Here is a 17,500-nt window from a genome sequence, read left to right as displayed (position 1 = left end):
TATATATATTTCTATATATATATATATATTTCTATATATTTATATATATTTCTATATATATATATATATTTCTATATATTTCTATATATAGATATATATATTTCTATATATATATATATATATATATGTATATATATATATATATTGGTGGATGAGTTGGCTAGGTGACAAGGACAAGCCGATATATTCTGGTTAAAGTCCAGATCTGCATCTGGACTACCAGTGGGATACAAAACGTAAACTGTTCAGCAGAGCAGAGGTATGTGGCCTACTGAGTGCCATTCAAATTACCTCTGCCACCGAAGGTGGACAAAGGTTATGTTTTCACCAGTTTGTCTGTCTGTTTGTCGGTGAGGAGGATATCTCAAAAAGTTGTGGACAGACTCGGGTGAAACTTGGTGGACAGGTTGGATGTGTAACAAGGATAATCTCATTATATTTTGGTGAAGATCCAGAACTGAATATGGAGACTAGAATTTTAAAAGTGATTCTTCGCCATCGAGAGCTTGGGCCAAAAACTATACATAGCGCTTGGTCTCAAAAAGTTGCGCACGAATTATTACAAAACTTTGTGCATGAGTTGGTAGGTGATAAGAAGAAGCCGATTAGATTTTGGTTAAGGTCCAGATTCAGATCCAGCCTATGAATGGGATACAATTAAACATAAACTGTTCAGCCTGGTGGAGGTCTACACTCCACCTAATACTGTTCTAGTTACCCTAATTGAAGGAGAGGCTATTGCATTTGGGTCTGTTTGTCTGTTTGGTCTTTGCAAAATCGAAGATTTTTCAAGTATATTGGTCAGTCGATTTTGTTATTCTGTCTGTCTGTCTGTCTGTCTGTCTGTCACCTACAGGTCCCAATTTTAAATAGATCTTCACAAAACTTCACCACATGGTAGAGTTTGTCATAACGAAGAAGCCTATTATTTTTGAGGTCAGCATAGACCAAAAGGTCAACATAGGCCAAAGGTCAACAACTGAGGTGGGATTTCTAAATTCCTCAAATTTCATCCGATTGACTTGAAATTTGGAGAGGATATATATTTCAGGTCACTGAATTCAACCAGACAATTATTTTTGAGGTCAGCAAAGACCAAAAGGTCAACATAGGCCAAAGGTCAACAACTTAGGTGGGATTTCTAAATTCCTCAAATTTCATAAGATTGACTTGAAATTTGGAGAGGATATATATTTCATGTCATTGAATTCAACAAGCCATTTGTTTTTGAGGTCAACAAAGACCAAAGGTCAACATAGGCCCAAGGTCATAAACTAAAGTGGTATTGTTGTGGGGCCGGGTCTCGGTGGCGATCACGACCGCGAGATAGAGCAGTAGAGTCGGCTCCACCGAACACCTGGAATTTAGGTCGCACCTTTCGGATAAATCCGAAAGTACGGGTCCCTTACAGGACCATGAATCGCCAATAATTCGACCGCGTGGAGTAGGGTTAATTTGTACCTAAGTATTTGTACCAACTTCAAATGTACCTAAGTATCCAGGCGGCAAAGCTACCGGGGAATTCACACCCTCGGCAGGCCTCAAGTGGAACGAGCCGTTACCGTGCGTAACCCGAGCGGATGGTTCCCGAGGCCCGTCGGTCCAAATGTACAACTACGGCAACGGCCTTCCTAATTCCCATTCGCAGTGCGGCAAACCAATGATAGAAAGGACAAGGACAAGCTGGGACATTCAACAAAAGGGGTATTTATTTATAACGATAATCGGGGAGGGAACACAGAGCAGAGTTATAACCGAATAAAATCAATGCAACCAGTGTACAATAACATAAGCACTTAACAATTCTACTTGGGCAAGACAGGCCCGCACACAGACACGTACACCCAAAAAGAAAATGGACCCGCTGGGTCTTTATTTGGCTCTCCATCCGAAGAGGATAGTTCGGCTGAGAGTCAGAACGGCCAGCTACCTTGGCGCGAGCGTGTAGCTGGTTGTCCACACCTTTTCGGAGCTCCAGTCGCCAAAAGCACGGACCAGGGCAGCCGAACCCAGAGGAGGTGAGACGAGGTGATCTCCCTTGATGAAAACGGTCGACCGCTCGCTGCAACGCGCCAGACAAGACACCTCCGATGCGCGGGATGCAGTCCGCCGCAGACCCAGACAGACGCGCTTCGAGACACCCAGGACGCAAACTCTTCACGCTCATCCCGACAACCACTCCTCACGCTCGTCCTGACAACCACACTCTTCCTTTTCAGAAGGGAGGGGCTTCTTCTCCTGGCTACTCGCCTCCTGATTGGTCGGACCCATCGTGCGATTCCCTGGCCGTCTTCCATTGGACAGGCCCACGGTAGGCAGGGCAACTCCCACCCTTCTGGGTGGATTCCCGATCGGAGGCGTTTGTAGCTCCGCCTACCTCCTCACCTCCGGCCACGTGCGTAATGGCGATGGTCTTGAGTGGGGGACGGGGCGGGTGAGACGCCCGCTCCTTGCCGATTGGCCATAGAGGGACGCCATGCCCATGTTAGACTCCGCCCACGCACGCGCTCGCTCTCCTGCGAGCAAAGCCGAAAGCAGAGAGTTGTTGTTGTGAAAGCGATGATGGGTGTTGTTGTCATTGTTGTAAGTGATGTAAAGGAGAACCCTTATAGTGGAGCAACTTAGCTAAATATAGCATAACAATTGTGCATTTTGTGAGAAAAGCACCAAATTTGGCACACTAGTAGCCTATCATATTATGAACAGATTTGGATATTGGGCCATCTCAAATTCAGCTGCTGATGGCTGTGGCAGCCATTTTTCAAAATGGCCGCCAGTGGTTACTGTTATGACACATATCTGCTTTACTGGAGAGGAATGCAGGTTGATCGTGAAAGGTTATTTACTAATAAAGGTCAAATGATGGTCAAAGAAAGTAACAATTTGATTTGGTTGAGAAAAAAAAGTTAAAGTGGACGAATTAGTCTTATTAAGACACAGATTCTGAATGAAAACCAATGATAAACATTCATAGCACTATTGGCTTGGCACATGGTAGTAGAAGTGGTGTGCGTGCACATTGACCCCGGAATCGCCCACGGTTGAGTTGCCAGCTTATACTTGTTGACTCGGTTCATTGTTATTTTGTTCTGTGCCCCTTAGAGTTCTCTATGCTATCCCATTGTTAACCGTAGTTCATCAAGTTGAGTTTGGTTTGTGGGGTGCAGTTTGGTCATAGGATTATCTCAGTCACGGAATACCGGGTTACGAGGTTCTGCATGTATTTCCGTTCTGCCTTCACGGCGCCAGTTCCAGTTTGTTACTGAGTGAGGAAGTTCTCTCTTCGTACCGGCGTGTTGGCGAGATATCTTTACCATGATAACTCGTTAGTTTTCGGGTTATCTTCGTTCGATTGACGGCAATGCCAAACCATTTGTAAGTAGTTTTCCATTCTAGTTTCCATTTTCATGGCTAAGCAAATTTGTTTTGGTCAGTTTGTTGAGTAACCCTTCCGTTTTCTGAAACTGCGTTTTTATTGACTCTTACAGTCAATCGCAACACATCTCAGCACATCGGCTCGAAGTAACCTAAATATGGATGCTTTGAAGAGTTCTCCAATGCCCAATCAGAGGCTCCTGATACCACCAGCCTAGTTCTTGATGGGGCAGTTATTGTCCAGATGCTGAAGCCTGCGGTAGCCAAGAACTTTGATGACTATGCCCAGGATGTCTTCATACCGTATCTGTCAACAAAGCTTCAGACTGTGTCACTCCTGGACCTGGTCTGGGACCACTATGTTGCTGATTCACTGAAAGGCAGTGCAAGATCAAAGCATGGAAAAGGAGTGCATAGACGCGTGGTCGGAGCAGCAGTTATACCTGGAAACTGGCAGAACTTCCTCCGAGTGGACACCAACAAGACCGAGCTGTTCAAGTTCCTATCAGAAGCTATCTTCAGGTGGTTTGACCAGGATGACAAGCAGCTGGTTATCACTGATGGAGAGGCAGTCCTGAGCAAGCCACCGCTGCGAGACCTGGCCTTGCTCGCCCCATGCAGCCACAAAGAAGCTGACAGTCGAATGTTGTTGCATGCATCCCATACAGCCAACCATGGTCACCACAAGATACTGATCAAGACAGTTGACGCTGATGTTGTGGTGTTGGCTGTGTCAGTGGCCCGGGGACTGCAACCAGAAGATGAACTGTGGCTAGCATTTGGCACTGGGAAGAGTTTTCGGTACCTGGCAGCCCACAAAATAGCAGCTGGCCTAGGACCAGAGAACGCACAGGCACTCCCAATGTTTCACGCTCTGACTGGGTGTGACACTGTATCTAGCTTTGCTGGACATGGTAAGAAGACTGCTTGGACAATCTGGACCATTCTGCCAGAACTTACAGACGCACTGCTGAAGCTATCCTCTGCACCAAGTGACATACCAGACGATGTCATGCACACCATCGAGAGGTTCGTCATATTGCTCTATGACAGAACCAGCACGTGCAACGACATTGACAAGGCCCGGAAGAAACTTCGCGAAGAAGAAGAGCGTGCAGCTGATCCTGCCAACCAAGGCAGCTCTGGAGGAGCATGTGAAGAGGGCGGCCCACCAAGGAGGCCATGTGTGGGGTCAAACACTGCTACCAACGCCAGAGCTGCCTCCTCCATCCAGCTGGGGCTGGGTCAAGAATGACGAGGGGGTGTACGAGCCACACTGGACGAAGCTACCCAAAGCAGCCCACACCTGATATGAGCTAGTATCGTGCAAGTGCAAGAAGAGCTGTCTGAAGCGTTGCAAGTGCAAAAAGGCCGCACTTGAATGCACAGCTGTGTGTGTGTGTGTGTGTGTGTGTGTGTGTGTGTGTGTGTGTGTGTGTGTGTGTGTGTGTGTGTGTGTGTGTGTGTGTGTGTGTGTGTGTGTGTGTGTGTGTGTGTGTGTGTGTGTGTGTGTGTGTGTGTGTGTGTGTGTGTGTGTGTGTGTGTGTGAGAGTGCTCACAAAATCGAGAGAATATTAACAGAGCAGACTGTGTCACTGATTCAGAACATTTAAATCAGACATCTCTCGATCAATTTCTATGAATGAGATGTCGGTATCCATATGAATGAGACGCAGCCCATGATTTGTTTGCAACCACGCTCAACAACCACTGACTTTACATAAGCGATGTTGATATTTATATCAATCAGACGCAGCCCTTGATTCGTTTGCCACCATTCTCAACAACCAATTTCTATGAGTGAGATAGTCATCCGGTACAACAAATAATTAGCAGCCATCTTGCAAAATGGCGGCTATCTTTAAACTTGAGGTAGCTACAGGTTATGTTTTTCTTCATTGAGCTTTTAATAAATGTTCAAACCAATGTTAGAGTTAAATTATAGTAACCGTGAGCAGCCATTTTGGAAAATGGCTGCCACAGCCATCAGCAGCTGAATTTGAGATGGCCCAATATCCAAATCCGTTCATAATATGAGAGGCTACTAGTGTGCCAAATTTGGTGCTTTCCTCACAAAATGCACAATTGTTATGCTAAGTTGCCCCACTATTACTATCAAAAATAACTCCACAGCGCACGAACATTTAATTACCATTCGACATAGGGGACGGGACCCTAACTCGAAACACGTACTTACCGATAAAACTGATCTATAGGACCCGGCTGTTGTGTGCTCATGGCTTCCAGATTCGCAACAGTATTTCCAAAATCCTCAATTTTCATCCGATTGACTTGAAATTTGAAGAGGATTTCTATTTCAGGTCACTGAATTCAACTAGCCAATTATTTTTGAGGTCAATATAGACGAAAAGGTCAACATAGGCCAAAGGTCAACAACTTAAATGAGATTTCTAAAATCCTCCATTTTCATCCGATTGACTTGAAATGTGAAGAGGATTTATGTTTCAGGTCACTGAATTCAACCAGCCAGAAATTTTTAAGGTCAACATCGACCAAAAGGTCAACATAGGCCCAAGGTCAACAACTAAGGTTGTGCTTCTAAAATCCTCAATTTTCATCCAATTGACTTGAAATTTGAAGTGGATTTTCAGACCGGGTCACTTAATTCAACCACCAATTATTTTTGAAGTCAACATCAGCCAAGAGGTCAACATAGGCTGGATTTCTAAAATCCTCCATTTTCATCCGATTGACTTGGAATTTGAAGAGGATTTATATTTTACATCACTGAATTCAACTAGCCAATTATTTTTGAGGTCAACATCAACAAAACGGACAACATAGGCCAAAGATCAGCAACTTAGGTGAGATTTCTTATAATCCTCAATTTTCATCCGATTGACTTGAAATTTGAAGAGGATATATAATTCAGGTCCCTGAATTCAACCAGCCAATTATTTTTGAGGTCAACATAGGCCCAAGGTCAGCAACCAAGGTGGTATTGCTAAAATCCTCTATTTTCATCCTATTCACTTGAAATTTGAAGAGGAGTTGCATATTTGGTCATTGAATCGAACCAACAATTATTTTTGAGGTGAAATTTGTTTTATGGATTTTGCAAGTATCGTGCTCTGTACAACGTCTTCTTCTTTGTTTGTTTGTCTGCACAGAACTTTCGTGTTTTTCTCGACAACCGCTTGTCGGATTGAGACAAAATTTTCACCATTGGAGCGACTTCTCATACAGAATGTTTAATTGATAATTATGACATCATAGGTCACATGGTGTGGCCGCCATGTTGGAAAAACGGAAAAACTATGGACCTCTGTATCTCTGAAACCGCAGCAAGGAAAAAAATTAAACTTGGCATGTGGCAAGTAAGTACTCATGGGGAATGAGTGTGATTTTTTTAATGATATCATCGGTGCCTTCGTTATGACGTTATAATTGCAAATGTAGAATGCTACATCTGATCAGTATGAAAATTTTTGAGTGTCATCTTGGGATAAAATGGTCCACAATTATTTTTTGACGACGTCATCGTTCACGTGATTTGGCAGCCATATTGTTTTTTAAAAAAACAACATTCAAAAATCTTCTTCACTAAAGTGACTGAACATATCAAGGCGAAACTTTACATGTATGACTGCCTATCCATGAGGAACAAAAGGTTCACACTTATGATGTCGTATGTCACATGATTTGACAGACATTGGATTTACCCTAAAACTAAGAAAAATATTTTCCAGAATGGCTGGACAGAACGAGGGAAAACTTCACACATGTGTTCCGGAAGGCATGGGTGTACAAGTTTGTCGAGGAATAATTGATAGGTCACATGGTTTGGCAGCCATATTGGATTGAAGAAAAATATTAAATAATGTTTTCTCTGAAGCCGCTTCATCAACTGACATGAAACTCCACAATTATGACGTAGTCGTGATGGGTAATACATGTTTTAAATTTCAACGTGATTGGATGCATGGTCTGGCAGCTCGAATTATGTAATTTTTTGATGCGGGTTCTTTTTTTTATTATTATTATTATTATTATTATTATTATTTTATTCTTCTTGAATAAGGCTCACTTGGCTGTGCCTGAAACCCGAATCCTATCCAGGCTTCTCCTGATGATTTCATCTTTGCTTTTTGCTTGTTTGGGTTCCTTTTTATTACCGTACTCCAATGCAGGACTGGTACCTATTTGGTCTTCTATTTGATTTGAATTGAATTTATTTTAATTCCATTCAAAATTCAATTGAATAATAATTTTTAAAAAACGTCATGGGTCAGGGTCAGGTGTCCAATCAAAGCAGGGTTGCATTAAAGCGGGACGTCTTGGTACCCTGTCATCACTGCCAGCAGTTATAAAGTGGCAGTTCTAATTATGTCTGTTATTAATTATGCAACGCACCAGGACACAAACGCCACACAAAACTACACGAACACCATACAACACATGGCGAGGGTCTGCGATCTCTGATTTCTCTTTTTGTTGTTCAGTACTGTATTACCTTTGAGTGAATGTCGGCATGTAGATTAAGCGTGAACGTGTCATTTTCAAAAATTCAATCCAAACCCAAAAAGAAAATACACACCATTCCCCCGCTCCGGTGTATGGAGGTTTGAATAGGGGCTGGTAAACCGGCCGCTAGGGTACAAAGGGTTAACCTACACGTCACAATATATGACAGGTAACTCTGGCAATGGAATGACACAACAGGTGACGATGTACAAATGGAGAAGCAGGAAAACATTTCGGGGGTATTAATTTTCCTGGAAACAGGCATAAAGGAGAGTTTAGGAGAGTCGAAGAAAAGGGCATGCATACTGAAGGACAAGTCGTGTGAGGATTAATGGGGGAGGAAAGGAAACACAAGCAGCACATACCTGTCAACACTTCCTGGTTGTCTTTCTATTGTTCTTTTCTGATTTTAGAAAAAAAAAACCCTTTAGCATTACCCTTTAGAATGCTTTGTAATTACACATGGTGGGTTAGAAAGGTTCTTTTCTTCATTTTTTAGGGACGGATGGATGGACTGTTGGAAGGAAGCTTCACTGCTTAAAAATTAACTTACTGTGTGTGGATGTGTGCTTGGGACGAGATTCCGTACAATTTGTCAAATTCAGAGCCAAAGTACTGTACTGCTAAACTGCAGGTTCGTGTTTCGATTCATGTTCCCCTTTCACGTTCTCGCATTCAAAATGTAAAATTCAATTGAAGGGAACTAGTTCTTCGATCATAAACTAACGTATGTTGGCAGACGGACAGATAGAACGAACCAATTGCTTAACCCCACTTTTCGCTTCCCACACCCATGGGGTAGTAAGTTTTATTCAAATGTTTGGATTAGAGGGCAGCATCCATACCACAACCATCTATTGGCTTTCATGGGGAAATGGAGGAGCAGTTTGATGGTGTCTTCGTTGGTACAAAGGAGGTTGTAAAGCAAATGGGATGCTTAAAGAAGATCAAACTCACGGGGGGGGGGGGGGGAGACAAGGAAGTTAGCACAGCACTGGTCACATATCCATTTAACAATTCGCTGTTGTCAAGAAAGGTACCAGCGGTTTGGGAGATTGCAAATGTGCTTCCGACACTCCTAAAAGGATCAACGAAAAGGTAAAAAAAATGATGGTTTGGTCAGGTTAAGTGAAGTAATGATGAGAAAGTTTGAAACTATCAAACAGAAATTCTAGCAGTGGGAGATTTCTGGAAGTCACATCTGGAACGACTTGATAGAATTTGCGAGAGTCACTGCTGGTTCATGAAAAGCAGATGGTGCTGAACTCATCCAATGGAATTTAATTGATGAAATGGGATGAGTGGGTGAAGGTATTGGTACCGGTCGGTATCTGTGAGTAGTTATTTGGAAAGCTTTTGATAACATTCCATAGCTCGAAGGGTACTCGGTAGAGTGCATACCTCCACCACATAATGCATGATCCACAAGAACATATCAGGCCCAATACATTTTTGAAATATCATTACATATGTCGTTTTTGGCCCCATCTCTCAAAGGTGAAGAGACACTTTCAAAATTAAATAATTCTCGTATCCAGCCCAAAATCGAATCAATTCATCATGGTCACACGCCCAACCTGTCCACCAAGTTTCATCCGGATCCGTCCACAATTTTTTGAGATATCCTGCACACAGACAGACAAACAAACAGACAGAGATGGGTGAAAACATAACCTCCTTCACCTTCGGTGGCGGAGATGAGAAGGTGACCTCGATAAGGTAAGTGGTGGCATTGGAGACGTTTTAAATTTCGATGGAGAGTTGGTTCAAACACAGGAACAGCATTATTTCAGGGTGAAAGAAAGTACCTAAGCTTGGTATTAGCTTAGCAGTTAGGGTGGCTGGTTTGGGGTCTTCAGCTCCTGAGTTCAAGCCCCTGTTTCCCGTTTAATTAACACCAGGTGGGGTTGACTCAGCCTGTTCATCCTTCTGAGGTTGGCAAAATGAGCACCAGTGTACTGGTAACAGGGGCATCAGTGGCATAGCTACGCCTTGAGTCAATGATGTTTCCTGCAGCCTTGTGCCGCATACCGAGGAGTAGTAAGTACCTATAAGGACTTGACTCCACTACAGTAGTTCTGAAGACATTACAATTTGTACGCAGACATTCTATTTAGAAATGCTAAATATAAATTGTTTATGTGAGCCTTCAGATAACCAAGTGTATAAGATAAATATCATTGAGGAGAATAAACAAATTATTGCATCGTCTTTAGGGAAATGGCATGGGAAGAGGCAGATGGAAGTAGAGAGGTGTAACTGTAAGGTAATGAGAATTGGCAAAATAAATGATCCGTTCCGGCCTCCGGGTGTACGCAGCATGCGAATGTCGGTGGCATAGTTTCCTGGAAGACAATGCTCTGCCACTGATACGACGCACCCCGTACATTTGGACAGGAGTTTTGTATTTGGCCTCGCCATGCAAGAGACACCGTGGGATCTTTAACTTCTACCAGCAAGCGAAGCTAGCAGACGGGTATCCCAGTGCGACGTCTCATCCGATTAGATATCTTGAGACAAGGACGCTCCTCCGAGATATCCCGCCAACGCACAGAAACGAGGCTTTGCAGTACGGTATATCGACCAGGAGAATGACCTGTGAGTATTCGTGGGGCAGATACCCAAACGGGCAGTCCATTACGAAATTGCAGTAGTTCGGGCAAATTGGCTTTTCGAATGCTTTGAGTGGGTTTGTGTTGTATCTATGTAGTGAAGAGTAGCGCTGGCAATTATACCAAAGTGTGCTTCGGCTGCAGCTGGAATACTCCGTTTGGTTCCGGTCATCTTCTTAGGGAACACGTGCATTCTGGAAGGTTCGACGGATTGTTTCTAGTTGCACAAGGTTTGGTTATGAAGCAAACTTTCAGGAAATCGTGGTTTTTATTGTGGGGATTATCTGGGGACATGATTGAAGCATTTAAGGCGTTAAAGTTTTTTTTATAAAGTGAACACCTGTAGATTTTTTTTTTTAATTGATAACTTCGACAAGGGCAACTTTACAAGCTGATAATAAAGAAAAAGAGCCAGAATAGAAGGAGTGGATTTTCTTTTCTTTATTTTTACTCGGAGTGAAGTTAGCTTGTGGAAAAGCTATGACACAGAGATATAGAAATCAGAACCCAATTGAGTTTAAAATAGTTAGATAAGTACTAAGAGGAAAAAAAAAAAACAATAGATAGATCACCAGGAGGTGTTCACAGGTATGTGCTGCTTGTGTTTCCTTTCCTCCACATTGATCCTCACATGACTTGTCCTCCTTCGGGACGCGTACCCTCTTCTCCGACTTTCCTACCCCGTCCTTTATGCCTGTTTCCAGGAAAATTAATATCCTCCAAATGTTTACCTGCTTCTCCATTTGTACATTGTCACCTGTTGTGTCGTTCCATCGCCATAGTTACCTGTCATATGTTGTGATGTGTCGATTAATATTGGATTTGTGATGACAGCCTTCATTGGCAGAGTAACCTTTCCATACATTTTACTTTTCCTTGTATCTTCTTGTAATCTGGCGTGCACACTCATCCTGGAAACAAACTACCATGAACATGATTTCATCAGGGGAGGTGAAGGGCAATCTTGGGTAGTTTTACCAAGGGGCATAACGAACAGTGAAATTTTAATTTTATGTTTACTTGGTTGCTCAAACGTCTGGGCGTTTTGGTAAAGCCTTTTCAACATATTCCTACAGGGTGGTGCAGATGCAGTGCGCTTACCTTTTGTGTTGTCTCGTCCGGGTTTGAGTACCGACCCGATTATTTACTGTGGGATCAGTGCTGCACAGGCAAGGTGTTGCATCACAAAGTACGCCGTCCCATGGATGGACGTTAAGCTGGGTGTCTTGCCTGCAAACAATAGTTGATGGACATTAAAGAACTTTTGCGAAGAGTAGTTGGAGTATTGCCAGCACCCTGATAAAATTGCACATTACTGCCCAAGTCGGCTCCAGTCAAGTACCAGGCCTGACCATTCGGTCCGTGAAAGACTTGAGCCAAGAACTTTTCCTTGCTGACCACATAAGAAAGTGGAAATAATTGAGGTAGTAGTAGTAGTAGTAGTAGTAGTGGTCGATGTAGATGATGATCATGATGATGATGATAATGATAGTTGGAAAGTCATTGTCCCAGTTACCAGAATAGATGCTTTTGAGTTTGACGAGACTGTGTGGCATTGGTGCGACTTGGTGTCATAAACACAATGGAGCTAGAGTTCTTTTGTTTGCAGTTTTTCTCATTGATATGAAATATTAACATCCAGGTCAACAGTTGTATGAGAGATATTTCGGGAGTACAATCAGAATGTTAATATTTTTTAGGTGTGAAACATAATGGGGTGTACTTATCTGTCGATAGGTGTTTAAACGTGTGATTAAGAGAACCAAATAATTCATACTTTAATCTCCCCTTTTATATTATAAACACGACTATTTCCCAAGGTATGGCATGATGATAATTTCAAGAGGTCAGTTATTTTGTTGTTTTTAGTCATATTTCTTAATAACGAGCACATTGTACTCAGATAGAGTTTAAATACGTCGCAAAAGGCCACAATGCAGTGCAAACACCATTACCCATTGGGCAAACACAAATGCCCGCTGCGGTGGTCACCATGGGCTGTGAGTTTTTATTTTGACATTTTTCTTCTGGAAATCGCATGTGTGTCCCTTAACTCTTCTTTTCAGAAGTTTCGTTTTGTTGGGTAGTCGATCGAGTCGAAAAAAAAAATCTCAAAATTTTTTTTCTACCCTTATTGTCGGGTTTTGTGTGTGTGTGTGTGTGTGTGTGTGTGTGTGTGTGTGTGTGTGTGTGTGTGTGTGTGTGTGTGTGTGTGTGTGTGTGCGTGCGTGCGTGCGTGCGTGCGTGCGTGCGTGCGTGCACGTGCGCGCGCGCGCGCAACGCGAGGCTCCACAGCACAAACCAGCAAACCGATTTCGATGAAACTTGGTGAACAGGTGCCATATGGGCTGGGAGTGTGCGCGTTTGAGTTTCGTTGCTAAGCAACCACCCATTGCCTAGCAACGGGACTTTGAAATTTTTGAAAAATCATTAAAAAAAATTGTTTTTTCGAAAATCAAAAATCGGCTTTGAGGCTTTTATGCGCACTATAATCAACCTATTTGTCAAAAATTTCCAGCCGGATCCTATGAAAACTGTCGGAGAAGATAGACTTTGAATGAACCCTGGTCGAAAACAATAAAAAACTGAAGTTCGTTATATCTCAGAGACTATGAGTTAGATATACATGAAACTGGTATGGTAGGTTCATGGTATGTCCTAGTTATGTGTGAGAAATAACCGTTGCTATGGATCCCTCCGTTGCTTAGCAACGGCCGAAAAACCTCTAAATGTGGGGGTATTTTAACAAAAAAACAATCTGCAGCATTAACCCTTGAAGCTGGAATCATGAATTTTCTTGTGCTTAATCCTCAGGTCATTCCCCCATCGAACGGGCACATCGCGTCAGGTTATATTGGGTAGGTGACTACCCATGTCCGCCTACCGGCTTGTTGAACTTTTTGTTAGTTTTTTGTTAATATTGGTTTTCTCTTCGTCTGTCCGTTCGTCCATCCCACCTGTGGTTTTCCAGACTTTTTTCCCCGAAACCCTTTAACATATTCAACTGAAACTTGGTAAATGGCTTCATTATGATAAGGTACAGAATAAATTCGACTTTCAGGGCGTTTCATCAATTTTCACAGACTTTTGTCCTTTTTGGACTTAGAAAATATCACATATTATACATGGGTCAGTGTTCAGCTGCCCTGATTCCACCCCCACTGCTTTTGCACCCATTGGTTGGACAGCCGGCCTGCCTCGACCCCAATAAAATCATGGGCCACCATTTACATGAAGCAGCACAGATCGGCAGGCCTCAAGCTTTAAACCTCGATTAAGCACTTAACCCTTAGACCTGGGTGTTAGTCCATGGCCCAGTGCAATTCGAATGATCCCATGTATATATGCACATAAGCCGTACGCATGTTTTTGCTTCCTGTATGTACATGGGGTTATATTTAATGTGAAATAGGCAAAGCCCAGAAATGAATGAAACACGGTGGATTAGAGAGTTTCTTCTTCTTCATTTTTGTTCCCGTATCGGCTCGAGCGTGCGTTAAAGAAAACGAATTTTTATCTCTGGTTTCTTATCGTCGTCATCTTTATTGGTTTCTTGCCTGCAAAAGATATCAGTAAATGAAAATTGCTTTTCCTTTAAATTGCCAAATGGACCGAAACATAGTGGGTTATAGGGTTTCTTCTTCTTCTTCTTCATTGTGACCAGTAGGGGATGGACATGTATTGCAAAGCAATTCTCACTCTTGTTGACTATGGTTTGTGTTCCTTCGGCCTAATGACAGACATTATTAGCTTTGGCATAAAAGTCAGATTTAAATAGAGAGAAAATGATGCGTATAGGATTTTATAACGTCATCTGAGGATGTGCTACCCTGCTGCCCTGACACTCATTGTCACAGTAAAATCTGTGAGGTCATTCATTCATTCATTCGTGTGCTTCACATGATTGCTGTGTTTTGCATAATTGCTGGGTGCATGGGTTTGCCACTGACGCATTTCCTTGGCAGGTTAGAGCAGGAAATTATTTATCCAGTGTCGCCGGCGACAACTCTCCTACTCTTCAATATAAACACCGTGGCATCTTTATCAACCATTGCTGACGGAGGGGAGGCACGGCTTAACGTCCCTCTGATGGATGACATAAACAATGAGGCCTCGCCCTGCATGCCAAACACCAGGATAACACTTTATAGCTGGGTCCAGATTTGAACGTAGGCCAGATAGATAGCTCAAAGTCAGGTACACATACATCTTGGCTATCCTGAAGCGGAAGCAAAGCAAGCAAGAAATCAGAAAATAATTAGTGAGAGTGTTAAACAATGTAAAATAATGAAGCACAGGTTAAATTGTATTTTGTTTGCATTTCCCAGCATGATTCATCATGTACTGAGCTCACGACATGCATCGTGCTGCCTGCCCTCTCTGATGGCTCCTCATTTGCACGAGATCAAACTCGTGAATGGAAAAAGTACACGCATTGCACAAATTGGAAAGAAAGAAGAGAGAAAAATTGCTTTTCGTCACGTCTTTATAACGAGTCATTCACTCACTTCACAAAACCAGTTGATACCTCACAAAGGGCCCTCACACCGGCATTCAATCAATTATATTATAGCCGGACAGTCACCCAGCACAATTCTGCTGCTACGCTGCCTGGTTTATCATCCCTTGAAGGAGAACAGAGGAATCAAATAATGGAGTTGTTGGGCACCACTTCTCATAAGCCCCACTTTTGCAACCACACTCACTATGAGTGAACGTTATGTGCGTATAAAGATGTCTGGAGGGAGTCGTGCAAGTTGCAGCCTTTAAGGCCAAAGTCGGAAAGTGAAACTGAAATGATGTCAAGTGTCATCATCTTCAGCGAGTGTCATCAATAGACTGTCGGTTTCTTTTTGCTGACTCGCGTACTCAGAAACATTTGATGCATTTGCTTTGAACTTCTCAAATCTGCTCAACTTGTTCTTCCTTGTTCTTCCTGCAGCTGCACGTGGCCGCCGCCAATGGGTTTGCACGAGCGATTGAGAAACTGCTCGAGCGAAGCCTTGCTTTAAAAGCACGTGACAATGATGGATGGGAGCCGATCCATGCAGCCGTGTACTGGGGCCAGGTTAATTATCTCATTCATCAATGCATTCAATCCTTCGCTTATTTCTGTCTTGCTATTGTTTAGGATTAAAATAGAATGCCACTGACGCCGTGCCGCTAGCATAGCACAGGTGCTTGTCAGGTAGCGGCTGAGATCCTTGGCTTCCAACATTGCAAGCTGTTCCAACATCACAATCAAATATGTCATACCAAAGATTTTAAAAATTGAACGTGCTGCTTCCTTGCTTGACGCTCAGTGTTTAAAAGGATAGAGCACGTAAAAACAACTGTAATCTTGGTAATAATAGAACATACTTTGATGGGCCTAATGGCCTCCTCCTGCATTAAGGTTCCTTGAAAGAGAACTCGTATTATTATTTTATAATCAACAGGCCGTTGATCGAGGTAAGCCAATCATTGTGGGAAGCGAGGAGAAGTTGACTTTTCAAGCAAAAGAGGCTCAACACCTAAAACGGAGGCTTATTGTCACCTCTCATGAGAGTTGACATACCTCGATCAACTTCCTGTTTTATTTCATCCATCGTTCTACCTTATGTGCCCCGCAGAACAACGCTAACCTTCGTGCTTACGGTTGGTTTTCCATTCTACCATGGAACATTAACAGATTGTCACAATTATAGATCTAGACAACATGGCCATGCCCTCCTGAATTGATGCATCCAGCAGACAAAAATGTGTAATTGACGACTCGATAGATTGCCTGCACATCTCACAGTAACTATAGTACTGCAGTATTTGAGAACTGGCTAATGCTCCCATGGAACCTCCCAAGGTATGGTCCATCTTAGGGTAAAAAAAAAATTGGGTGTGATTGTGTAACAGCAGTAATTGGTCTCGAGAAAGGTTGGAGGTTCATGGTTTACTACTCTTTCACTAATGAATGCATTATCTCCTTAGCTTCACGCAGTTGAGGTTCTGCTGGCATATGGAGCCAGCTTGAAGTCCAAAACCTATGCTGGCGAGACGCCGCTTGGTAAGTTGCACAAAAACGGAACCTTCTATCAGTTCTTTTTTTTGTCACAAATGATTCTGTCGATGTTCACAGTGAATGATTTCCATGTTGTTCACATAACAACCTTTGATTGTGCCGATATCGAGCCGGCTGCAATCGACGAATCAGTCGGTTTGACGCCGGGTCGCCCGTAACAACAAGCGCGGTTGCATTTCCCTACCGTAAGGCTCCCACTTGAGGAAATGCTTCACAGTTTGTTTTTTTTTCCACCTGCCGAGAAAATGGCCTACACGGTGATGTCTGTCGAAATGGCCGCCTTTCGGAAACAAACAGCAAGCTGTGCGAATCGCCCGCTGCCTGTTCGCAAAATGTCTGGAATAATCTCTCTCGAGTGCGGTTTACTAGAGCACATCTTATGGCGAGATTGAAAATGCTGAAAAGTGTCCCCCCCCCTCCCACCCCCTACATCGTATGGGATGAATTGAGGAAAGAGGTCATTGTGCCATTGTTCTGTACCTGTTGAATGGTGGGTAAAAATAAACTTGGCACATCTTCTCCCCTTCCTTGGGAGTCCATGATGGCAAGCTTTGATTCGTTGCTTGAGTTAATCAAAAGTTTCCATTCAATCTATGGGAAAAAGAAGCTCTCAATCAAAACCCCCAAATTACTCATTCATGTCAAGTGATTGCACTGGTAGTTGGGGGAAAGGAGGGTGGGGAGGATGGAGGGGAACAGAGGTGGCTCAGGACCTTGGAGGTTTTCTGTTGTATATGGCAATGGGTTTCCTGTCGGCACTGTCGATGCCGGTAACCTGTCGAGCTTACACCTGAACTCCATGTCCCCTTGAATTGCTGATGCTGCACAACTATAAACTCTGGAGTGATGCTTGATTGATTGAAAATAGAAGGAAGTCTCAAAGGACGAGGGTACAAATATGGTTGTGTTTTGGGTGTTCCGACTCACCAACTCTCCGTGTGACCTGTCACCATGAGTGATGCTTTGGCAGGTA

General features: G+C 43.1%; 1 protein-coding gene across 4 annotated transcripts in view; it reads left to right on the top strand.

Moving 5' to 3' along the window:
• The window catches only part of LOC147021426 (protein phosphatase 1 regulatory subunit 16A-like), a 218,272-nt gene that overhangs the window by 175,491 nt on the left and 25,281 nt on the right, over positions 1–17,500 (top strand). For all 4 annotated transcript variants that reach the window (XM_085891353.1, XM_085891351.1, XM_085891352.1 and 1 more), the window contains 2 exons: positions 15,415–15,540; positions 16,437–16,512. In XM_085891353.1, the coding sequence (XP_085747479.1) occupies positions 15,415–15,540; positions 16,437–16,512 (202 nt within the window). The remainder of the gene's footprint in view (positions 1–15,414; positions 15,541–16,436; positions 16,513–17,500) is intronic.

This window comes from Eptatretus burgeri, chromosome 8 (genome assembly GCF_056783735.1).
Source record: "Eptatretus burgeri isolate ZD-2024b chromosome 8, Ebu_testis_v1, whole genome shotgun sequence".
Taxonomy (NCBI): Eukaryota; Metazoa; Chordata; class Myxini; order Myxiniformes; family Myxinidae; genus Eptatretus; species Eptatretus burgeri.
This window is presented reverse-complemented; position numbering and strand designations above follow the sequence as displayed.